Raw genomic sequence first — 25,530 nt, forward strand, 5'->3', positions numbered from 1 at the left:
ATTTGGGTATTTCAAGTCAGTTATCCTTTCTCCCCTCAGTTTTCTCCAAGCCAAAACCCCCCATGTTTTCTACACTGCTGCTCATTCTTGCTTCTTCCAGCTGAGGAAGTCACATCTTTCTGAAGCTGAGGTGCCCAAAAAAATCAGAGTCCCCCAGACAAGGCCTTGTGCTACACAAGGCACACAAATTGCTCTGTGGATAAACAACACCCCTGTCTAAACATATTAATATCATGCTTGCTTTTCCCTCCCAGAGAGAAATGTTGGCTGATTTGCCAGCATTTTGCTTGCTCTTGGCACGGGGCAAACAACTCCATGAGTTGCAAGCAAGGCAAGAACCAAACCATTTATCTCTCCTGGCAGAACGCAGCTCAATTCCAGTAAAAAATTCCACAGCAGCTGCCTACACAACTGAAACACTTACCTCAAAGCATGTAAGGGAAACATTCATCTTCATAAAATCATGCGAGCTGTAACTTCTCAAACTAGGTTTAAGTAAAATAAACTCTGCATGGGTCAAGGTTAAACATTTATAGGGCCCCCTCGGTGTTTGCTGTGAAAAGAGCATTTTCAGATCAAAGAGTGATGTGCTCTACAACGAGGCAGTCTCAGCAGCAATTCATGAGAACACAGCAGTGCAAAAATAAAGTGCTCTCTCGGTTATCTGGAACACTAATATTGATTTTAGGAACTGCATCTGCATGTTTGTTTCTAAAGACATTGAAGTTTCAGCAATGCTACTTCAATTCAACATCACGAGCCATTTCAGCCTGAACTTACACAGAGTGGGAAGCCTTGTAAGAGGCAAATACTCAGGTGGCACGAGTCTGTTTAACTTGAATACAAACCCATATTTTTGCCGCAGCTGAGGATTTAAACATAGCCCAGGGAACTCACAAAACACTATATTCTGCCTAACCCTCTCCTGCACTCATAACCTAACAAACATTACAGATGCTGGATGCACCTTCCCAGACTGACAAGATATTGTTATCATCAGCAAAACACTGAGAAGTGGTTTGAACTGCTGTAATGGTCTGCCTGGGGCTCCATCCCCCCTCAGCCTGATCAGACAACTTTTCCTATTCCCTCTGATCCCCCCTTACCTCTTGAGATAGTTCCTCCCGTAGAGAATCTGCTGCAGCAAGGTGACCACGGCAAAGGCGCAGATGAAGATGAAGAACAAAGTTCTGTTTCCCAGCAAATCCCGGCTTGATGAAGGGTCAGTGTATCCCATCCTTCTGAAAAGCCACTGAAGCTTCGCTGGGTAAAATTCAGTTCATTGCCACCTTCATGCCCTTTTTGCCGGGGGCTGGAGGGGAATGCCTGCTGGCTTTTCTGTGAGCAATCCAAGGACAAGGTATCCCATTGTTTGGCCCTGCTGCCCCTTCCTTGCCCCTTTTGGATGTTAGCTCCAGGACTGTGCGCAATGGCTTGCTTCCATGGTAAAGTTTCCAGGAGATTCAGACGTGGGTAACCTCTAAAATCATCTCTCAGAGCTCTCTCAGCGCAGGCAGCCTGTGCTGTGTGAGAGGCATTCTGTTCCCTCTAAGCCTCTCTTGAAAACCCGCTGCTAGCAATTATCTACTTCAATCCCATTTTCATATTCCAGATGGGGGAAGCTGCACACAGACCGGAGAACTGCAGCCAATGGCAAACACGGGGCTCCGGCAACCTGCGTTGGAAGCACATAGTCGTCAGCTCCTCTCTGCTTCTGCTCAGTGATTCCGACCAAATGTGCTCGCAAGGAGACGTGACTGGGGCTTGCTATTATTGAACAAGCATGCAACAATCATGAGGATTTCATTCAGAACCCTGCAGGGGAAAAAAAAAAAAAAAAAAAAAAAAAGAAAAAGGGAAAAAGAAGCTCAGCAGCAGCAGTCTGGTCAGGCTAGCAGGAAAGCTGCATTCTGTGCAGCAGCGCGCCGTCCGTGCCGTGGCTCCCGTGCTGTGGCATTTGCATGCAGAATGCAGAGCCTTCGGTGCCACTCTGCTCACTATTTGGGCTCCTCTGTTTCCCCTATTCCTCCAGAGTAAGCATGAGCAAGGTCACTGTGCATCCCTTCAAGGACAGAGCTCTCCCTGCCTGCATGCTGATTTATTGGAGGCTCTGTGTAGCCTCACAGCCGCAGAGAGGGAGCCTGCCTCTCAGTGCAGGCTCTAAGAACCATTCATTTAAAGAGACAAATATTCTGATTGTTCCTCCACTAGACAGAGTTCCCTTTTGAAAGGGCAGAGCAACAAGACCTTGTCCACAGCCATCGTAACTCCTCTAAAACCCCCTCATTTTCAGGAGAGGCTCAGTTCAGCTCACAGGGAGTTTTGTCGCTCATTTCACTGGGAGCAAAATCTAACCCAACCCTAAAACAAGTTCCAATGAAAGCTTTATCCATGAATGAAACATCCAGACTAGGAGGTTGTTTTGCCCCAATAACAGATGGGAAAACGATTTTGACAACAAAATGAGGGGGGAAAAATCCATTGTCTAAGAGAATAGGAAGATTTTTGTGTGAATAGATTTTCCAACAGTTAAATCAGCGTATGCAAATTGCTCTAGTGTGCCAGCAGCCCAGCTGTGTGGAGCAGCAAACAAAGTGTTCATGGACTTTGTTTCAGCTGTAACTCTGCTCCATGTGAAGAAGGGCCAAAGGTGACTTTGTGCAACCCTTCCAACACAATCCTTAAAGACAGGGCTAGTCCTCAGCATGCCCTACAGCAATTTCGGCAGGACAGACAATGGCTAAAGCAGGCTTTGCCTTACCTAATTTTAGGTAACAAAAGTCACACAAGTGTTTAAGGTGTGATGCTGGTCACCCTGAACTACTGCAGGCTGGAGAGCAGCACTTTAGACACATCTGACTTTGCAGAGAAGGTTCAGGGACCCAGCCCCTGGCGTGTCCTGCCTCTCACAAATCCCACACCTCTATTTCTATACCCTGCTAAATGCTTCCATTATCACCTTGCTTATAAATAGAGTGAGGACCCCAAGCCTCATCAAAGATTATCCAAGGAAAAGCAGGGGTAGAGGGCAAGGACATACTTCCTTGGAAACATTCTTCTACTATTTTGTTATTCAGGGTCTTCCATAAAAAAGGAAAGAAAACAAATATTTAGGATAGAGAAATAACTCAGTGGGATGCACTGCACTGGGAATAATACATACACCAGGGGATTTAAAGTTAAACACAAAAAGTAGTTTGATTCCCTATTGCCAAAGCCATCAGCTCTGGGGCCAAATATTTATTCTTTAAATGACCAGTTCTTACAAGCTCACATTATATGAGACTGTTTCCATATAGAAACTGAACCATTTAGATGGATCTACCAAAAACCCTCTCAGGAAAAGGAAAAGCCCTATGGACATCAAAATTCCCAGTCTGAGACCCCACAAGACACTGCACTGGCAGATTTGTATGCAGCAGCTTAGTCAAGGCCAATAAGTTCAGAAGTGAAGGAAAATTTACTTAATGATTTGAACTGTTTGATTTCTACTGATAGCTTTGAAAACTCAGAGAAATTTGCCTCAGTTGCTCTGGGAGTCATTTTACAATAACAGCAAATTATCAGAGAGTAGAATTTGGCTTCCTATGATTTTCTGTAGGTGTGAAACTTATTTTGCAGATTCTTATGTCACCTAGGTTTTGGTGAAAACACTTTCAGCTTTCCTACTTTTACTGCCCTCCATTCAAAAGGATTTTTTTTCCCCTTGAGATCTGTGCAGTAATGCACCAAATTCCTGAGCCTAGCAGAAGCTCTTTCTCCTGGAGTGATGAGGAGCCTGAGCTGCAGCAAACAGCCCATGTATTCTGTCAGTCTTTGATTTTCTGTGTCCTCTCATCATTCTCTGCTATATCAGGACTGGCCAGAAGATGCAGCACCTGAGAGACCTATGAGCAGGAGAGCTGCAGACCCAAAGTACAAAGGTATCTACAAAAAATAGGAGAGGTTTTCTGTGCCAGAGCTTGCACAGGCATCATTCCCGACGTCACATGCAAAATAAATCTGTTTGCTGCCCTCAGCCCAGTACAACAACAACACTGCACAACTGGAAGCAGACCAGCTCCGTGCAAGCACAGAGAAATAGAATGTCTATTGACAAATTTTCATAGGATGCTCAAGGTTGCCTGCAATATTTATTGTCAGTGAAACTGTCTGAGACTGCAGAAGAAGTGCTGAATGAGCAGTGTCAGCACTCATTCCCGGGGCCCTTTGAGAGTTTGATTTGTAAACTGCAGGCCTCCTTTAGAGCATCAGGCCTCTGCAGAGAAAAAAAAAAATATATTTTTTATAATAATTTTACACCCTGCACTTGAACAAGCAGCAGACAACAACAGATCCCCTCCAGAGTCTGAGAAGGATTGGAAAAGCCCTCTAAGAGCATTGAGCCCAACCATTCCCCCAACACTGACAGGTCCACATTCGCCCATGTCCCCAAGTGCTGCATCCACCTGCTTTAATAACATTTCCAGCACGACAGACACAAGCTCAGAACGGGTATTCCTGCATCCATTCTTGGAGCACAGACTTCAAAATCTAAAGCAAATCTGGCAAAATGGATCTTAATATGAAGCTGCCAGAAGCAGTCAGTCTTACACGTGTCTGGCCTTTATTTGTTGCATGTGAGCTGCTTGCTAAATATCACCAGAGATAATCTGTCACAAGAAACTCCTCCAGCCTGAGCAGTGAGACTCTGAGTGCTCTAACACAAACACAAACATGCTCCTTACAGTGACACCCTCCAATGGGAGCTCATCATTTGCCCTTGGGGCCCAATGAAGCAGAATTGAATTTATTTTTATTTTTTTTTTAAATAAGCTAGCATTAAATTTCAAAGACAAAGAAGATAAGACCATGCTACTGAAGCTCTATATGAGGAAAGATGAATTGGCAAGAGGACAAAATCTGGTAGGGGTCAGACTCTACTTCTCTTCTGGAGGCAATAAGTTCCTCTCTCTCTCTATTGCAAGGACAATACACAGCCCTTCCTGCTGAAATGCAGTTTATTTTTTAATGCAAATGAACTAGAAAAATTCATTTTTGATAGGCAGGCCTGATTGGGAATTTTTTTAAAGTATCTTTCACTGAACCTGTCATTTGAATCAATGTTTGACTGATCATGCATCCTAATTTCAGCTGAAAGCAAGGGTATTTCGTGTCTGGGACAGCAGATCTGTCTCTTGGTTGTTTAATCACAGAACACTTAACTGAACATGTTAACTCACAGAATCATACAGGTTCAGGGTAAAACAAGACATACTTCACGTTCCCCTTCAGGATTTTTTTTATTCCTGCCTGCTCAGCCACTCTTCGTGGCTGTTATTCAGACCAAAGAACTCCCCAGCCAGCATTGCAGAATACTACGGGTGGTAAACAGTTTGAGGACAACATTTTTTACACCTCATTTTCCCCCCTAAATTAAAATTAAATCATGCCTATTTACAGTTTCCACAATGCTTGTGTAAACTGCTAGATCCTTGGTTTTGCAAAGAGCTGGCACATAGGTGTATGGCTGGAAGGTTCTGCTGAACACGAAACTCATAAACATATGCTTATCAATATTAATTCTTTTGCAGATATAAAACATGAATGTACTAGCATAATCGAGTGCTTAACACAATGTCTAGTCCCCCATCACTGCCACAAATCCATATGTCTTAAACTGAGAAAGTGAAGGAAGCTGAAAGGATCCAGCTAAGATGTAAACATTTATTTTCTTCTGAGTTGGTTCAGCCTCGTGGAGATGACAGTGGCCAATTTGGCACCAGGCTCCCACCTGTGGAGACAGCTGAATTAGAGGACATGTCCTGAACACAACATATGGTCTGTACACTGGATACACATTACATCATCTCTTAAATCATGACCAATTTTTCTCCAATTATGGGTCACATAGTGCTCCATTACAGGGAAAAAAATGACCCAGTGTATAAAATTTCCCTTTTTTACCCTGATGACATCGTCTCTGTTGGGAAAGGAATGATGTCTGCCTCAAAGGAATAAGGAAACTCTGCAGAGGCTGCCTTGGCTACGGTGCTGTACATTTACTGTTGACAGTTCCTTATAGCAGAGCCTGCTAAAATGTATAGCAAAATGCAAAACTCAGAGCTGAGGACATCTCTGCTTTCCCAGTGGTATTTCCATGTTCCTAGAAAACAAAGGAAGTTAAGTGTGATTGTTATGGTCCTGTTCAGGCTCATGGCCCTGGAAGTAACTGAGAACAGTGGAAGCCCAGCCTCTCTGCAGAGAAGAAGAAACAGGACCCAGATTCATTTACAGGAATCATCAATAATAAACATTAGTTTGATTTTGGAACACTGCATGAGAGCCCTGAGTTTAGCAACTCAAGGGGACTGAGATGTTGGCAGAGCCACAAAGGGGTCAAAGGGTTTCCATGGCCAGCAGTTGCTCTCAAATAAGAAATGTGATCCTGCCTCTGTTCCAAACAAGTCATAACTCCCACCCAGTTCTCCAAAACCACCTTTAAAACCTCCCAAAGGAAAGCACTGGAATTAGTAGCACTCACTTTAATGGGGGTTGAAAGATTGGTATTTCTTTTGGATGAAAGTATTCCAGTAGTAACATCACAATGAACAAATATTTCCCATGACCAGAGTAAGGATCACACATTATCTAATGCCGAAAACCACAATTACCACAATTAATAATTATTTCACTATTTCAACAGTATATTTTTACAGAAAAAGTGAAAAGGTTAATCTCAAATATTTTTAAAAATATGCAATATGGCATATTAATTCACAGAGAGAGCACATCAGATTTTGGAATACGTTTTGCTCTGTCAGTGAGTGGCATTAATCCACATTAAAGAATGGATGTAAATGTGAAAATGAAACTTTTCCTCTTAACTATCAGCTAATTAAAACCTTCAAATTTTTACATTGCTTTTATGATCAAGATGTAAAAGAGACCTATTATAGAAAAATAATTTAGAAAAAGCTACAAGGGTAACTTTTTATCTCAGTTCTGCAGTGATTTTGTATTCAGAGGAATTAAGTATATTCCTCTTGAATTAACCATCAACTTTAGTTCCCATGACCTTTCAAGAAAGCCAGACATTCAGGTTTTGAGCCATTCCTCATTATGCCCTCCAACAGCACTAATTACAATGCTGGCTACACACATTAGTATCCACTAGTCTAACTGCTACTTCACCTGAGCTACTCCTCTAGCCAAAGCCAGTATGTATTCAGACACATCATGATTTTTTAAATAATCCATGCTAGTCCATGACAAAAATTATTAATTAAAAAAAAATATCCATCTGGCTTTTGTGGTCTTCAAAAATCCCCATTCTTCATGAGGCATATTTTATTTTGCTCTTCTGGCACTGTGGAAATGCCCACTGGAACCTGGACAAGGAGCCTGGAAGAGAGACACCTCTACCCTTGCAGCATTATGACCAGACCCACCTTTCTGCCCCTCCTGGGGCAGTGTGGATTCAGATTTTAAGCCCTGCACAGTCTCTGGTCTGACCTGAAAAGTGGCCACAGAGGTGGCTATTAATAAAGCTGGTGGCATTTTCAAATTCCTTCCTTTGGATCTGTGATCTGCCATAAATCCCCGGGTCGTGCTTTCCTGTGTTAGGGTAACAAATAAAGAACATTCCTGGAACAGTCAGACACCGCAGCCAGGCATCAGCTGAGTCAGCTCCTGCCACTGGCATTTGTAATTTAGCCAGGCAAGAAGGAAAGGTGACAGTGGGATTTATTAGCCCCTTTGGCAGGCAGCAGGAATTGCAATTTGGAAGTTGTGTTTGGTAGCATGGAAACGGCTCGGCTTACAAACAAGTGCAAAACCAAGACAACAATGGTCCATTTTGCTGCCAAACAAGCTTGAAAGTCTCCAGGGCAGCACCACCCATCCAGAGGGATAAGCTACAACCACAGGCAGGGCCTGGATCACCCCTGACCTCTGCCAGCAGCTTGGCCTTTTACAGCCCTGTTACAGGCAGTGCTGGCATGGGCAGGGAGATGGAGGGCCGCAGCCAAAAACGTGTTTAAGCATCTTCCTCCCCTTAGGATGTTGGGAGTTACATGGAAATCCTTGTTTGGCTCTGGGCTGCAAGTGAATTTGTCCAGGGCTGTGATTAGACTGAGACCTTAAACTCAGGCTGGGATAGTGGAAGGTGTCCCTGCTGATGGCAGTGGTTGGAACAAGATGGTCCTTAGGGTTCTTTCCAACCCAAATTGTGATTCTATGATTTATGATGACCCTCTTGACAATAGCTACTTCCAGCTACTTCCAGTGCTGTATTCCATATTTCTTTCTATAACAGGACCACAAGTAAATCCATCAGTCAGAAAATTTTCAGTTTTTATCCATGATCTTTGGTGGTGGTATTGATCTCTTTCTGGAGACCCTGCAACAGATGTTCATTTAAATAGCTGAGTACACTCAACTGGATGTGTTTATTGTCTCTAAGAACCTAAAATGGGGAAGACAGAATGGTAATTTATCCACAGCCAATATTAACATCCAACACCATACGGCCTACAGGATCCAGTGCTGTGCAGGCAGATATTAAGGAAATGCCTTTGACAGGGAGAGACATCCCCAGAAGAGTGGGGATGAGGAGAGGGCAGCACATCATGGCATTCAGCCAGAATAGGGCTGGGGTTTTTTTTTTTTCAGAATGTTCCCATCACCTTTGTTTAAACATCACTTTCAATCAGCTTTTTTATTTTCTTCCAGGTGTATCCAGCAGCTCCTCTGGAGCTAAGAAATTTGTGCGTGGGTTTTCTTTCACACACTGTGGGTAGGAAGGTATGTGGGAACTATAATTCAGTCACTCTAAATCACATGTAGCTGAAGCTTGAAAGAAAAATAATAATAAATGGTTCAGATTGTCAGGCTCAGTGCAATTCTCAATCAATTAAAGCTTATTTTAGCACCAGGGCAGTTCATTTTTATAATGTTCTTCTGGCATTTTGATGCTTTCATGTTACTGTGTAGCTAAAACGTCCTGCTGGGAACAAATTACTCTTGGTAGAGCATTCTCTGAACTACAATTTCAGTTTCAATGATAATAAATATCAAATGATAATAAATATTACCCACAAGAGCAAACAGCAGCAAGAAAAGGGCTGCTGGCAGTGAGAGAGAATGGCTTTGGACCTGGGTAAAGGAGGAAGATAAACCAAGGGCTCAAGCACAGTAAAACCATTGTTTGGGCTCAGAGTCTACAAAGTATTCTTCAATGCTTATGACTTCCAAATGTAATTCAATGTGTTGAGACATTAAACAATGAAAAGTCACCAGTGAAAATATTCCTCCACTGGCTTACTGCTTCTTTTCATGATCAGTTAAAATTAAATACTGTGTCTGCATTTTAGATCTGCATTTTCTGTTGTTATCATGGTTCCCCTTTCACAGATACAGATTGCCCAAATCTAAATTTCTCTTTTGCTGCGCTTGAGAATTTGAACCACAGTGTCAGATTCACACTGAAGGTTTCAGAGCTTCAAAAGTTGCTTAATGTGACAACAGAAACCAAAACTAGTACTGTTTGTGGGTCCTTGCAGCGCATGGAAGCAGCTGGCAAACAAGAACAGCAGTGTGGCTTCACCTTTCCTCGCTGGAATCAGAGACAAAATATTTGTTTAATAAGAGCAGCAATAATCACAATAAGTTGTTCTTTTTTTTTTTTTTCCACTGTGCCAAAGACAAAGATATTAAGAAGGATATATCCTAAAGTGTTGCACACTGTCATTATAAACCGATTCAACTTTTGCTCTAAGCTTTACCAGGCAAGGGAATTAAAAGCAAAGTGGGAAGGCTGCATGAAGAATGTCCCTTACCCCTTTTTAATTTACAGATTTCTAGCCCCCTGGTTGCTCTTGCTTTTCCTCATTTGGAGCCATCCCTTACAATACACTATTCCAGGTAGAGATTTTCTATTTTCCTTTCCCAACTGGAAAAAAGGACCATACCAAACAAAAAATAATAGGAAAATTAAGTCCTTCCAGTGCAAGAGGGAGCTATGGCAGGGTCATCAGCTTGCTTCCCTCTGGCAGCTCATGCTCAGGTGCTGGCCCCTCACCTTGGGTATCACTGAAGGTTTGGCTTAGAAATCCAAGGAAGCTGCAGCTCAGATCTATACATTCAGCTGTACTCAGCATTCTTCTACTCTGGACAAAGGAAGGACAAACTTTTTTCCTCAGCACTTCTCCTTCCAGATGATGAAGCAGAACCAGCTGGCACTGCAAAAATCAGTGTTTTCACCACAAACACTGTGCTGTGACACATCACCTTAGCTGAGACAGTCACCAGCTCCACAGGAATACACACCTTGCCCTGGGATACACACCTGGAAAATCCCTGCAAGTTCTGACCAGTTCCCTACACAGAGCTCCAGACCTGAGTTCACCAGCTGCTGCCTGGAACCAGCACATCACCTCCCCTAAAATAGGCAGAAAAGCCATTAACTCTGCATTTTGTACCCACATGTTGTCCTTGCAGTCTCCACTCTCCCATCACAACACGTCTGTGCTCCAGAAATTAATGTGTTCCTGTTAGCAGTTTTATCTCCCCAGCAGCGAGTGAAGAGTTACACAGCTACAAAAAGTCACAGTTCAATATCCATCCAACGTGATTTCAAGCTACAGTTCCAAATGTTTCACACCCCATTGGCTTTAATAGGTTATTAATATTATATGTCAAAGCTTCAATTAAAGAATCACTAATGATTTTGCTGCTTTTGCAGAACTATCCTGTCTTATTTTAATGTAAAACCCTAAACTCCCTCTCAGCCGGCTAAAAAACCAAGCCCATCCTTATCTTCATTGGAGTGGGGACAGCAACCCTAACTATCATTCCTAATTAGCTGTAGGTTTGGGGTCAGCTCCATGTTTTCCAGGCTTCCTCCCTGAATTGAGGCAGAGCTGCACCACAGTGCTGGGGACTCCAGGCTGGCTTGGCAAGGCAAGAGGGGATTTCTGTGATGGCATGCTGCTCCCAGCACCTGAGCCGTGACTGCTGCAGGCTGAGGAGGAGTCATCTGCCACCCAGTCAGCTCACATGCAGCGCAGGTGGGCGTCTCTGCCCTCCTCAGCACCTCTTCCCTCATTTCCGAACCAGCAGCCAGAGCATTTCTTGGCCTTGCAGGTGTGCTGCAGGAGGAGCAAGGACAACTTTCCACAGGCAAAAAACCAAAAAAACAACAACAAAAAATCCCTGCTGCCTTTTAACGTATCATTTTTCCAGTTTAAGATCCTAAGATCTCACTCTAGCAAGAGCAGGATCCACCTGACTGAGCACAGGATCCGCTTCCCTACGCAATCCCATCCCCAATTCCTTGACATGCCTGCTGAAGATGCGCAAGTATCACGCACAGCTCTTGGAAAACAAGAAATCTTGATGTTACCAGCACTGAAGAGAGATGAGTCTGACTCCCACCACCAATGAATGTGCCTACACTCACCAAAACCCTCCAGGCACTTAGTGGGATTTAGTCAACATGCTCCGTGGAGAATAAGAGCTCTTTGAATCCCAGAGTATCCCCAAAGATACATCACATGAGTCACATCCCAAAAACACCTTTTCCTTTCCTGAGTATAACAGGAGCTTAGGATGACCATTTCAGCTGCAAGTGGGATGACAAGAGGGCCAAGTGTGAAAACAGCATGGAAACAAGTTGATGTCAGGAAGATAACATCAGGAAAATAACATCAGGAAGTGAGCTATGATTGTTTTCCCCTTAGGATTTAATCCACTCAAAGTGACAGTCTTAAATCCAGGGAAAATGTCACAGAAAATCACACTTCCTGCAACCACCTACCACCAAAGGGGGACAAAGCTACAGAGAATTTTACCCAGATTTCCACTTTTACCCTGGTCCTCTTGTTTCTCTCCCATAGCTACTGTAGATGATCATCACAAAATGAATAAAACATACTTCCATGTGAATGGAACAACATGTGCCAGCTTTGCTGCTGGCATTCTGTCCACATGACTAGCACTCCCCTTTGCTAACCCTTCTTCCCTCTTCTGCTGTTAACCCTCCACTCACAGACAAAAGGAAAACAAAGCAGACCTTGGGTTCTTCTTCCCCCTCAGTGATATCAAAAAATGGTCCGGGATGAGGAGATGGGGGGAGTTATATTTCCGTACAACATAAGAGAATCAGATACTTTAAAATAACAGGTCGCCTAGAACTGAAATATTTTTAAAAGGAAGAAAAATCAAATAATTTGAAACTATAAAAAGGAAATAATTTGAAAATATGAAAAGGAAATGCCCAGTTATATACAAGTTAGCTTTTGGACCATGCTGCCACAAACCAAAGTGCTTAGTGAGCTTCAAAATCTGCTCTGATGATCCATGCAAAGATTAAGATCATTGGCAGCTTCACAGACTGCATATAAACACCTCAAAATCACTGTGTGAGCTACCCAGACTTCCCCCAGCTCAGCTATTCTGTATTCATCTGCCACGGAGGTGGGACACAGGGACAGCTTGCATGACCTGAAGCATTTATTATTCAATATTATTCTGTATTTTCATGTTCTTCAATAAGATGCCTGACCTGCAGGTTACCCCACAGGGATGGCAGGGAATGACGACAGGAATATAAAATGAAAAAAAGCTAATGTTTGCATAATTTGGCCCCTGGATGAAATCTCAGTGTGAAATCAGAGGATCTAAAGATTATTAAGAGAGTCTGCCCTGATTTCTAGGTTATATTTCACCCTTTGGCCATCTCACTTGGCTGCAGAATAAATATCACCTGCTGTGGCAATAACAAATACAGTTTGCTGGGGCTGAAGTTCCCGGTACAGTGCTTTATTTGCCTTGAACACTTCAGGAAAAGAACGCCTGCAAAAGAAATCTTCATTTATTGCACCATTTGAAGGCTAGCAGAGAAATCCTCAAGCAACAAGCAGCTAACAGCTGGGTAAATGCCACATTTCACTGAGTTGTGCCACGGATGTGTTTGGCCATGTATTTTTTTGTTTGTGCATCCCCCATAAAGTTGAATCATTGGGCAAATTTTGCTTAATCAAGAGCTTAAGCCAGTACATGTTTAAATCAATGGGAAGCAATCTTGATGTCCTAGGGAGGAATGGCAGTCTAAATCACTTTATTATAAACTCAGACTCACTTTTTTTGTTCTCACAGCAAAATCTACTGCTCAAGTAGCTTTAACCTACCCCTGCTACCATCAGTAATAGAGATCTTTAATCCAGCAAGCGGCCAAGCACTACCCACAAGCTTTTAAAGCCCTGGGGAAAGCTTAGAGCAATCCTGGGAAGCATCCAATACCATACTGGACTGATATGTAGAATAGCTATTTCAAGCTCTTTTCCCTATTTGTTACCATCCCGGATAAAAAGGCATTAACTAATTATTTTAATTGCACTTTTTTGTAGTATTCCTCATGGGACGTGGACTGCAGCTGCCTCAGCTTGATCCCATTTGGCTGGGGGATGGATGCTACTGTAAAATGTGCTTTCCCCAGAGTGAATGGGGCTTTCTGATGCAGCTGCCTGTGCCGAGGTGGGGGAGATGTTGGCACAGGTGTGTGGCACAGAAATGCTCCCTGGTCTGAAGCTGTCTCATAGACTCCAGCAGGAAATCTTCAGCCAGCTCCTCAGGAGCAAGGCCAGATTAACTCTCCCCTCACATCTTTTTGGTAGGGAGGAAAGCTCACACTGATTACTTTTAAAAGAACAAACACCTTTGTGGGACCAGTGCCCTGCCAATAGTACTGATGGGATTTTTTTCAGCCAGAATTTTTTAGTTTCTGAGAGCAAAATATTGCAACTTGTTGGAAGAGTCATGATCTCACAGGCAACGAGCTATCTGCAACAAGATTCAGATCACTTATGGAAAAATATGCTGTTAGGAATGGAATGAAGGAAAACACCCCCACAGGAACCTGATTAATCAAGTACAATTGGCAGCGAGCACAAAAGAGAGACTGTGCTCTTTAGGAGACATTTTTTAGTGCAGATGAGTTTCTGCTCCCCTCCAAGTGACGTTGTCCTGTTTTCCCTGCTCCCTCTCCTGTTTCAGGCCTGGTGGAGCTGTTGGTGCCTCAAACACTCATTTTGCTTGGGCTCCAGTCTTTTACAGGTGCTTGGTGAGAGGTAAGAAAGGAAGGTAATAGGGATTTCCAGCCAAACTATCACTGCAAAAAATCTGTGTTTCCTCCTGAAAATCCTGTTCAAGTTAAAGATGAGTTACATCAGTATCAGAGACACTGAGGTGGGTGTAAAACATTCCCAGGAGCTGGTCAGATCCTGGTTTGCAAAGGTCCCATGGTATTATCCTCTTCTCAACTTGCTACTGGGAACCTCTTTGTTCAGGGTGGACTAGGGGCTGACGTTCCCCCCCAACACAATCAGAATCTGATAAACAGAAAGGGACATCACTCCTTCTCCATGTGTGATGTTAGGGAGTTAACTTTCCTCCCCCTTTGTTATTTCAGTTCATTTGCTGAAAAAATAACAGATGTGCCCAGAAGAGGAGCTTTGGGAAATATTCCTGTTTTTTTCACTAAACAAACTCTGACAAGTGGAACATCCAAAGTACAGCAGCTCCCTTCCCCTCTCTGACCTTTGCCTCCCAGCTTGGGGAGGTTGTCAAAGGCCTCTCCTCCTCCCCTCACAATTTCTGCCTCTGCAGCCTGGTCTGTGCACTTGCTTGCAAGTTACCCCCGGGGTGAAACAGCATCTTCTGACTCTGGAAGAGACTGGATTATATAATAATATTATATTTTTTGGTGCAGATAGGGTTTTCTTTGATTCTCCTACATCTGCAGAGTTGTTTAATGAAAGTGCAGCATCTGGTCTAATGGGCCCTAATTAAAAATAAAATTTAAAAAACTACCACTTTCTCAAACAGCTCTAACTAGCTGTTCCAGACTACATTATTTTATGGAAAAATTCATGGTGTGCCAGGGCAGAGTGGCTTTTTAATGAAGGAAACGTGAAGCTGCATCATTACAAACACTACAACCTGGCTTAAACTGGAAAACCAATGGAAAAATCAAACTTGTCCTGCTCTCAGCCACCTGTGTTTGTTGTTGCACTGCTCCTCATCTTGCACAGCATTAGTGTTTGCATGGGTTTTCCATGATTAACTGAGAGGCAATCCAGTTTAGAATAAGCCCAGCAGGAAAAGAATTTTAAATGTTAGTTGTCAAATGGCTCAGCTGCCCAAGAAACAAGCAGATCCAAAATCAGGAGAAGGGATGCTACACTGGAATTTGGAGATGAAGGGGTGAGAAGGCTGGATGCTTTTGGCAGTGGTGCTGCTTTCTGTGAGAGCTGAAAGTGCTTGCAAAGTGATGACCTGGAAACGTGACTTGTGGCATACTCAAGCAAGCCCCACTGAAATCTTCGGACAGCATCGCATCGCATGTCTCAATTTTTGCACACCACAGGCTGGTTCTCCAGCCAAGCCAGTCCAGCTCAAGCAGGCAGGAGGATAAAGAAGAGTCACGCAAGTGTGCAGGATAGAAAGCCCAAGAGCCATGTTGAGATGGAGGATTTTAAGCACAGGAGAGCTTCTGCCTCGCCGTGTCCCCTCGGAAGAGGCACTGCATTCCCTTGGGAAAGCAGTGGGGAGGGATGTGCAGGGGGCTGTGCTGTGCTGGGCTGGATGTTGAGTAACAGAGCTGGATGTTGTGTAGCTGCTCGTGGGCAATTATGCACAAAGTCACAACAGCGATGCTAGAAAGCTCCAGGCATCTTCACCAGATTTTGCTGGCCATTAATCCAACAGAAGGCTGCTAATGGCATCTGATCGCTTTCTTTGTGCTACTGCTATTTAAGGCCACTCTGAAGGGCACAAACTCTTCCCTATTATACAATGTGAGATTCAGGCAAAATTATAACCCTGGGTTTCAGAAGGATGAGTTCTCAAAATGACAATAAGCTAACAAGATGTGAACTTTATTTTTTAAGTCTTCAGCCGTGAGCTGGAAAGGAATCAACTCTTGAAAAGCAAGGATCTCTGATCATAAATGAAATATCATCTAGACAGAGGGGACAAAAAATTCACCCATAATATTCCATTACTAAAAACCTTTGTAACAACACTGTGGTTATGAACCTTTCCCATTGCAAAGGTCTATTGCACTGTAGCTACTGCATGTCCACCCAGCATCCCTGCACATGGAAAACTGCACATCATCCCCTGGGAATTTCAGGGCATGCCAGTGTGCAGTGGAGGTTTTTAATATGGGTCAGAAAGAGATATGCCAGCACAGGAAAATGGGCAGCCAGAGGTGTTCTTCACTTCATCCTTGCAAAGAGAGCTCCTGGAGTAGGTCCATAGGTGGGTGACACAGGTGATGGAGGGACTGGAGCATCTCCTGTGAGGAAACACTGAGGGAGCTGGGGCTGTTCAGCCTGGGGAGGAGCCCCAGCTGAGAGGCACCCTCAGCCCTGGCTGTCCCTGGCTGTCCCTGGCTGCCCCTGGCTGTCCCTGTGAGTCCCTGTGTGCAGGGAGGGACAGAGCAGGGCCCAGGATCTGCTCCAGGCCCAGCAATGGCACCAGAGCCACGGGCAGGGACTGAGCCCAGCAATTCCCCTGCACAGGAGGCAAAACTTCTGCCCTGGGCAGTGTCCAAGCCCTGAAGCAGAGAGGGCGTAGAGTCTCCCTCCCAGGAGATATTCCAGACCCTTCTGGATACAATCCTGTGCCCTGTGTTGTGGGATGATCCTGCTGGAGCAGGGATGTGGCACCAGATTGACTCCCTCTGGTCCCTTCCAAACTTATCCAGTTTGGGATTCTGTGTGAACCAGAGAACCAGACACACCAGGTCCAGCTGGGCAAACTTTCAACATCCAGAACTGGTATCAAGCTTATGAGGCTTTCAGTCCATCTTTGGGGTGAAAGACCTTTAGTGTGCTCATGCAATGGTCAGCCATGGCTACGGCAAGTTATTATTATTTGTTCCCTTCCAGCAAAAAGAAGACAGATAACTCATTGTCTGACTGGGAAAGGGCTCACACAACAACCCACAGCCACTGACTGTGAGAATTGCCCAAGCGCTGGCCTCACATTAAGAGGCAATAGATCTTTCTCAGAGTCTGGAGAGTCATCTATTATGAGCAAAAGCAGAGCCAAGCTGTTGGGAGAGGCAAGGACTCTGCTTATCTTCACACTTAGGCAGCTCCTGACAGCCTCAGGGAAAGAGTTCACCTGACTCAGGAAGGATGGTGTGCCTCATATTAGTCACCAAAGAGATGTACCTAAAGACGGTGATGTCAAAATTGTGTCACTCAGCAAGTGACACACTGCCTGCCTTCCTGCCTTCCCCAGGAGGGACTAAGTCAGAATCCCAGCACGGTCTCTCCTGCCCTGCATAAGGAAAACTCCGGGGGAAAAGCTGGAAGAGGGTAGGAGGGTACCTGGAGTCAGAGGCACAAACACAGATTTTTCAGCCAGACTGAAAAATCCCCCATCCTATGGAACCACTCCAACACAGGACAAGGCTAGGAATAATGACTCAGCTTTGTCCAGATCCTTTAAAAACACACTGAAAACACATTCTAAAGCACCTATAAAATGGTTGGGTTTATACAGGCTAGTGAATATCTAAAGGGAAATCTAACCAGCTTGTACAGCAGGCGAGTCAAATACAGTTTTTCATTTGGCTTGCAGTCAAAAAGAAGATCAAATGATGTACCAAATCCTACCTTCACAAGTACACAGGACAGCAGTGGGGCTGAGAGCAGAATTTGATTGGAAAAAAAAGGAGTGAACTGGCCATTTCAATCCCTGCTGTGAGCATTCCTGATTAACACCAGCTGATACTTTTAGAATAGTAGGTCTGAGGATTAAAGTATTATGTAGGCTGAAAACACTACGTCACATCTCTAAAATTACTTTGTATCATTTAATACTCTGCATTCTATTAGGCTAAATTCTTAGGTTCACAATCGATAATGAGAACCTCCACCTCAAATCCAAATAGTATTTAGGGTTACTCACTTACCCTCAGAGGTTTCTATAAGAGATTTTGCCTCCAACTCTGCTTCATTATATTTTTTCATTTGTTTTCTTCAAATCCTACCTTAATGGTTTCTCTGTGAACCAACAGAATGTCCCATATTTAGATTAAGGAGAACTACTATTTTTGTTTTACTCTGATAGTTCTTAACAGAAGATAGTAATGCAATTTCTATTCACTCAAATATCTAAGCTCCAAATAATACATTATACGAAAAAAATTGCATTTAAAAAAAAAAACAAAAAACCCCCAAACAAACAAACAAAAAAAACGAAAACCAAAACAAAAACCAAAACCACAAAACAAAACAAAGACAAAACAAAACAGAACAAAAAACCAACAAACCAAAAAAACATACTCAGATCCTAAAGTTCACGATCCCAAAGTCCTCTCTTCACATGTTCACCTTCCCAAGTTCAGGCACCAGATTGCTTTACCTCTCACTGCTCTGTTTACTGCAAATAGGAGGAAAACAGTTTTCTGGATGTCACATTATACAGAAAGAATTTAAAAGAAAAGGCATATTATATTAAAAATGGCAAATAAAAAATGTGATTAATACTCTATCCTTATATCATTATTATTATATACAATATAATTGTATATTACATGTACATATAATTAAGGATATGTTCTATGCTTTTTCTGAACCAAAATTTATAAAAAAATAAGTCCAGCTTGAAATGTGCCCTGGATCTGTACAGAACATGAGTGTAGTGCATAAAAGCCAGAGTTCTTCTGATAGAATATTAGCTCTCTCTTGGTGATAGATCTGTAGAAAAGCTGTTCAGAAAACACATGCTATAAACAGCAGAGGAGAACAGGCATCTCTGGAAAAGTTGCTTTTTAAGGCAGCTAGTCAGGCAATTCAGCCCTTGGGTGTGCTCATCAGCCCCACTCACTCCAGAAACTGCTTAAATTATCCTTTTAGATATGACAAAAGTTTGAGGGAGGGGATCCTGCCCCTGTGCCCCTGGGCTCAGGTGAGAGCCCACCTGCAGAGCTGCCCCAGCCCCGGCTCCAGCAGCACAAGGAGCTGGAGCTGCTGCAGCCAGTGCAGAGGAGGCCACGGAGCTGCTGCCAGGGCTGGAGCCCCTCTGCTCTGGAGCCAGCCTGGCACAGCTGGGGCTGCTCAGCTGCACCAGAGAAGCTCCAGGGACACCTCAGAGCCCCTGCCAGGGCCTCCAGGGGAGGGGCTGATGAAAGAGATGGAGAGCAATTTTTTTACAAGGACAAGAGGAACGATTTTAACCCAAAGATGAATGATTTTGATGAAATGTTAGGAGGATATTCTATCTTAGTCACTAAGTTTTTGTAAAGAAGCTGGAACTCTGAGCTCATCACAGGATCTCAGAATGGTTTGGGTGGGAAGGGACCTTAAAGCTTATGCAGTACCACCCTGTGCCATGGGCAGGGACACCTCCCACTGTCCCTGGTTGCTCCAAGAACTGTCCAACCTGGTCTTGGACACTGCCAGGGATCATGGGGATCCACAGCTGCTCTGGGCACCCTGGGCCAGGGCCTGCCCACCCTCACAGCCAGGAACTCCTTCCCAATATCCCATCTGAATCCATCCCTGCCACAGGCAGGGACAATTTTTGGAAGGCAGGAACATCTGGCGATCCTCTATTCCTACTCAGTGCCATCTGGAGAAGGCCCACCCTGAAACTGTGGCAGTTTGCTCAGAGCCTTTTCCAGTGAAGGTCTGGGTATCTCCAAGGAAATTCCACAGTTTCACCTTAGCAGCCTCTTGTAATGTTGAATGAATGCATCTGCTTAATAAATTTGCCTTGAAATTTCACAAAACTTTAGTAAATTTTCTCAGGATGGATTTCCTTTCCTTTCCTTTCCTTTCCTTTCCTTTCCTTTCCTTTCCTTTCCTTTCCTTTCCTTTCCTTTCCTTTCCTTTCCTTTCCTTTCCTTTCCTTTCCTTTCCTTTCCTTTCCTTTCCTTTCCCTTCCCTTCCCTTTCCTTTCCTTTCCTTTCCAGCTATCCATTTATCTATCTATTTTTCAGTGAAAAAAATAATATAAAAACTAGTTTGATTTGTGGCCCAGAAAATCTGCTGTAGTCTAGGACCATGAGCCATTTCCTTTCAGCCCTAAGTAAACCCTTTTTTTTGGTCAGATATTGAAAAGTGCAGATATTAATTTACCTTACTTATAATGTCTCTCATTCTGTTCCAGCCTTGAGAGACATCAAAAGCTTAGGTGAAAAAGGAGTAGGAGTCATGTCACTTGTGCTAGGCTCAATCTTTTTTGCAAATAACAACAATCCTGGTTTTTTTGGTGATTTTACTTCAGGAGCATAGGCCACCAGAAGCTGTGAATTACTCCAACATATAACACAGCAGTGTTTTTGGTTTCATCATTAAGAATAAAACCTTCTTGCCAAACAGATCTACTGAGTGTGAAGTGGACAGGCATCTGCCCTGCTTTGAATCTGCTCTTTGAAACTGATATTTTTCTCATTAGCTGCCTCATGCTGGGAAGGGTATCAGTTTCAGCTGCAGGTCTAGGAAGTTGCCCATGCTAAGAAAATTTCACCAGCTGTTGATCTTATTTCAAAAATTTAGTTATCCATTGAACTTGAGGTTCTTAGTTTATGAAGAACTTGAGTTTATGAAGAACCTGAGTTTATGAAGAACTTATGAAGAACTTGAGGTTCTTCATTTATGGTTACCTTTACATCAAAAAGTACAAGCATACACATCCACTAAACTGCATGATACTTTTCAGAACTGAATGTTGCATGTTTGAAATGTCATAAATTACATTACTTAAGCAAGGACAGACCATTGCTCAACCAAAGTCCCTTACTAGGACACTGAAAAATAGATCAGAATTTAAATATTTAAACTAATAGAACTTTAGAATTAACTGCAAAATGAGTATTACTGAAAAAATAAGAAAGTTCTTTAAAAGATAACATTTGATAGTTTAGGAGCTACAAAATATTGACAGCTTGCCAGGATCACATGGAACATACACTCCCTCCAACAAAGATGGTCACACATCATTTTTACTTGCAAAATCACTTACAAGATATTGACAGGAGCAGCAGCAAAACAGAACTGATAACTGAGCACACAGTTCTCACATTGCCAGGAAAAACAGGCCAACAGCTATTTCCTTCTCAGATCTCAAGCTGGGATATATATAACTGAGTTCACAAACCAGAAATTATCATCTGCCCAGTCTTAGAGGATCAAAAAGTGGCATTTTGCTGAAACTACACAACTAGCTAAAAAACACCAAAAATATTATTATTAGCATTTAAACTTGTCACACCAGAAGTTTAGACTTTAAAGGTCAAAGACATTAGTGTGAGATTTCCTTTCAGAAGTTGTACCTTTCTTCCTCCTCTTGAAAAGGGAGCAGGAAGCTCCTCGATGGCTCCACATCCTTGCTGGTAAGACCCAGAGAGGCCTCAGTGGGAACATTAGTGAGGTGGGATTTTTGTACTAATTAAAGCAAATTTTCCTAATAGAGACTGCATTGAGTTATAATCAATAAATTTAAATATTTTACAGCATGTCCTAATACCCAAATAGCAAGAATCACATTCTTGAGAGTTTTGTAAGGCAATTACATCCTGTTTCTTTGGGAAATAGTTGGAAAGTTAGTAAATGAGCACTAAAAGTTAGAACTGATAATGATGGGCAAACGCAATAAAAAGTTATTTTCTTGTTCTGTGACTCTGAATCCAATTAGAGCAATTCAACTGCCCTGCATCACCTCCTTTTGCTCACTCTTTCCCAGAAATGAACTATTGATTGCGCCTCTAGTCTGTCATTTTCAGTGACCTAGCCAGCCTCCCACACACCAATTTAAAAAACAGTTTCCAAGTAAAAGCTGTTCTGAAAATGAGGTAGACGTAAATTCATCAAACCCAACAAAAAAAAAAAAAAAAAGAAGGTTATTCTAATTCAATCCTATAACAATTTGGTCTTTAGAAGTTCTACACAGTTAGACTTGAGCTATCTGGGAACTTTGCAAGAACTTGAGTCCCTCTCCTCATGCATGGCTCCCCAGGTGCCATCCAAAGCCTCCTACCAAGGGTCAGAGAGTGAACAGTTGACTTATTTAATGAGACAGGCTGTTTTCCAGTTTTCCAAGGTTTGTTTCCATGTCAATTCTGGGGTTCTGAGGCTTCTGGGTGCACCTACTTCACTCCAATCACTGTACTCAGTGATAGATATGTAGCTACCACAAAACCTTTTCCTCCTGGCAGCTTGGTATTTTCAAAGCACTTCCATATCCTATGAGGGAAGATTCTATATAAATGCAAATACTGACTATTCCCATTTTGTCATTTTTTCTGACAAGAAAACACTGCTGGTTTTCAATACTTTAAAAAACACTTATGCTTGAAATATGAAGTTAACTCCTAAAAATAAGTTCATATTAAAGTAAACATAATAACAGCCAAGAACAAAATCACTCTGTAAGAGCAGAGATTTAGATTTGGAGGAAACTAAGACTGGTGGTCAAAAATCCCTTTGTTCCGTAAACAGCTTAATCTAAAAAAGTTGCAGTCTTTCAAAACCATGATTCATACACATATTGATATGCTCTAGAAATATCAGAATTATTCTAGAAACAGGTTTAGGTCCTTCTGTACATTGACTTTAAAGCAAGCTTATTTGGTGTCTGTCTGAAATTTGGATAATTTTTGAGCAAAAAAATCTACTTGTTTGGTAACTGTTGATTTAAAATAATACAAATAATTAGTCCATCAAATCCTTCAAACTGATGTACCTGTGGAAAAGTCTTTTGAGAAGGGAGCTGTGTGCATAAACCCTCCTGGCAAACAGTGCTGAGCACAGGGCAGTGGGTGGCTGGGGAGTCATTTTGTTCTTCAAAATAAAGCTGTAATAGGCCGTGGGTGCTGCATCATCCCTCTGGAGTGCAATTAATTGCAATTACTGCAGCTTCTGTTTGTGGCTTCTGACACACTTGCAGGGATAGCTGAGTATTCTCTTTCTGTCCATGAAACAAGCTGCATTTTCTCTGTTGTGTTTGATCTGATCTGCTCCTGGTCCATCTTGGTTTGGGGGTTGTTTTTTTTTTAATCTTTGCTTTTGTCTTTCTCTCTGTTCCATGATGTCTCTGCACCCCTGAAAACCTTGCGTGCAATTAGAGCGTGTAATGGCAGAGAGGTGCAGTGCTGCTATCAGCCTCCCCTGCGCGTGATGGGGAGATTTATCACTGCAATCTCCCAGCAAACTGGGGGAAAGTGGATAACGGACCCTAGATAAGAGAGTTACTTGAAACCAGAGAACAATATCTTAAATCTCTGTCCAAGGACACAACCAGTGTCACATTTGTGGGGTCAGGTGCCAAGACATGGGTTCCTTTTCTTCCCATCTCCACCCCACACGGGATCACCTGCCTGCTATTTGTTTTCATGGGGTGCTGCATGACCTGCAGCCTCAGCAAACACCCTGAGCACTCATCCCTGAAAACTCATGCTCGTGCTCAAATGAACATTTCTTTGATTAACTTGGCAGCATCCGCACAGTGCTCAAATTCTATTTAGGTAGCACAGGAGAAAACTCCCTACAACCCCACAGAAATCATGTTGAGGCAAATCAGCTCTGAGTCAGATTAAATAGGACTTAATTTGACTTCTGATTTGTTTACACTTCATCACACAGCCAGTCTCCATTATGATCCCTCTTTATTTCCTACTTCTACAATTTCACACCATTCTGTTAATATATGAAACTATTATTAGAATTATTCAAGTACTCCGAGGTTTTTTTTGGCAACTCAGTTACCTGCAGGTGTTAGCAGCTTGCTAGCACATCTAAAGGAAGCAATCTAAAGTACACGGTGAAGTTCTGCACGTAATTGCAAGAGATCTTTAGCTTTCAGTTCCCCCTCCACAGCACTCATGCATCTTACAGATGTGCCATGCCTGCCTCTGAACTCCCACTTCCTGACATAACAAGGGTATTTTGCTTTAGAGAGAAAAAATACCATTTGAAAAAACTTAATTTCTCTGTGTTTGGAGTTGACTCACAGTTTTTAACCCAGCTTTCAGATCAATGCAGATGGCTGCGGAGCCAGGTTTCCCGTAAAACTCGTGGGAATGGATCAGGAACGTGCCGAGCAGAGAGCAGCACATACCCTGGGCAAGAAACCCAGCCAGACTAGGAGAGCAGCAGCAACCTGGCGCTTTGCAATCAAACTGCCCCTTATTTTACTGTGGCTGCTTATTTACCTTCCACACACGCTGTGGCTGCCCTCCTATTTTGCCAGGCTGCCCTTGTCTCTGTGTTTCTCCTCCAGCGCCACTCAGGGGCTCCTCCTGCTTCTCTGGCTCTTTCGATCCCGGGCTGTGCGCCTCTTCCCTCCCGGACTGTCGAGCCGGATCCAGCCTTCACCTCTGCATCACAGGCAGCTTCCACCAATGCTGCATTTCAGCTTCCTCCTGATGTCAAGTTTCAGCCCAGCCCACGGCTCTTGCATCATGAGCTGGAAAACCCTCCTATGCTCCAGACTTTGCAAGGGATGTTTGCAGAGAAGCAGCAGTTTTATTCGCTCTGTGCTTGATGCCCCATTTCTTTTGCAGCTTTTCTCTCTTATGTGACAAGAAACAGCTGTTTGTGTGGAGGGAAGCCTCTTTCTTGAGCTAAATCCCTTTCCTTTTCTAGAAACAGATCTCTCAGTTACTCCAGTGGGACTGAAATCCCCTGGAGTCAATAAAACTTCTCAAAGGAGCATTTCTTCTATCAGGCTTTATTTTTATATTCATAAGAAACATTTACACCACTTTAAAAGGGGATTATTTCTCTCAAAATAACGTGATTCTAAACCTAAAATTTTAAATCCATGCAACTTTTTTATGTGCATGAGTGCTAAAAAGCAAAAAAAAAAAAAAAAAAGAAAAAAAAGGGAAAAAACCAAGGAAACAAGGGGTGGGGTGTGTGCTGGTGAAATAAATTACTTGCATAATTTTTAGTTAAATGCTGAATCTACAGGGTAATCCTGCAAACCTCCTCATGAGCAACTTGATTCAAACAATGACCTGTTTGGAGTCACTCAGGTGTGTACAGTGGCAACACAAAACAGGTTAGAATTTTCAGAGTCTGGGTTATTAGCTTAATATCTGATTGAGGCCGGGACTGACTGCTGCTGTTTGTTTAACACACTGCACAAAGCAGTTTTCTGCTCCTGCAAAAGGCCTCGGGTGCAGATCTGCAGTGAGACTGAGCACTCACAGCAGATTGCTGATGACTTCTGGAGAAATGTCCCTGCCTCATCAACTCTACATCACGTTTTGCACCGCAAATTGCGTTTGAAGTTTTAAAGCTGGATGAATGTGTGAGCTTGATTACAGACATTCATGCAGATAAGATTGTGGAAGAGAAGTTACATTGCAGCACTACACCCTTTGTACAATTCTGTACCAGACCTTTGCAATTCTGTAATAATTTAGCAGTTTACTTGACTTAAAAGCAGCTGGAAAATGCTTTTTCCAAGCTCTGAACAACTCATTCTGTTTAAATCCACCACTCAGTCTGGACTCTGACTCAATGA

The 25,530-nt window shown here is 43.0% G+C and overlaps 1 protein-coding gene across 2 annotated transcripts in view; it reads right to left on the minus strand.

The window, feature by feature from the left end:
* The window catches only part of ST8SIA5 (ST8 alpha-N-acetyl-neuraminide alpha-2,8-sialyltransferase 5), a 69,487-nt gene extending 45,183 nt beyond the window's left edge, over positions 1-24,304 (minus strand). Inside the window, exons 1-2 of one of the 2 annotated variants that reach the window (XM_054283332.1) lie at positions 24,212-24,304; positions 1,107-1,815 (exon numbers count right to left, since the gene is read on the minus strand). In XM_054283332.1, coding sequence (XP_054139307.1) covers positions 1,107-1,237 — 131 coding nt within the window. In that variant the 5' untranslated portion in view covers positions 1,238-1,815; positions 24,212-24,304. The remainder of the gene's footprint in view (positions 1-1,106; positions 1,816-24,211) is intronic. The other variant, XM_054283333.1, reaches the window with a different exon arrangement.
* Positions 24,305-25,530: the final 1,226 nt, after the last annotated feature.

This window comes from Melozone crissalis, unplaced genomic scaffold (genome assembly GCF_028551555.1).
Source record: "Melozone crissalis strain CALT ecotype California unplaced genomic scaffold, PUWL_Pcris_2 ptg000036l_1, whole genome shotgun sequence".
NCBI lineage: Eukaryota > Metazoa > Chordata > Aves > Passeriformes > Passerellidae > Melozone > Melozone crissalis.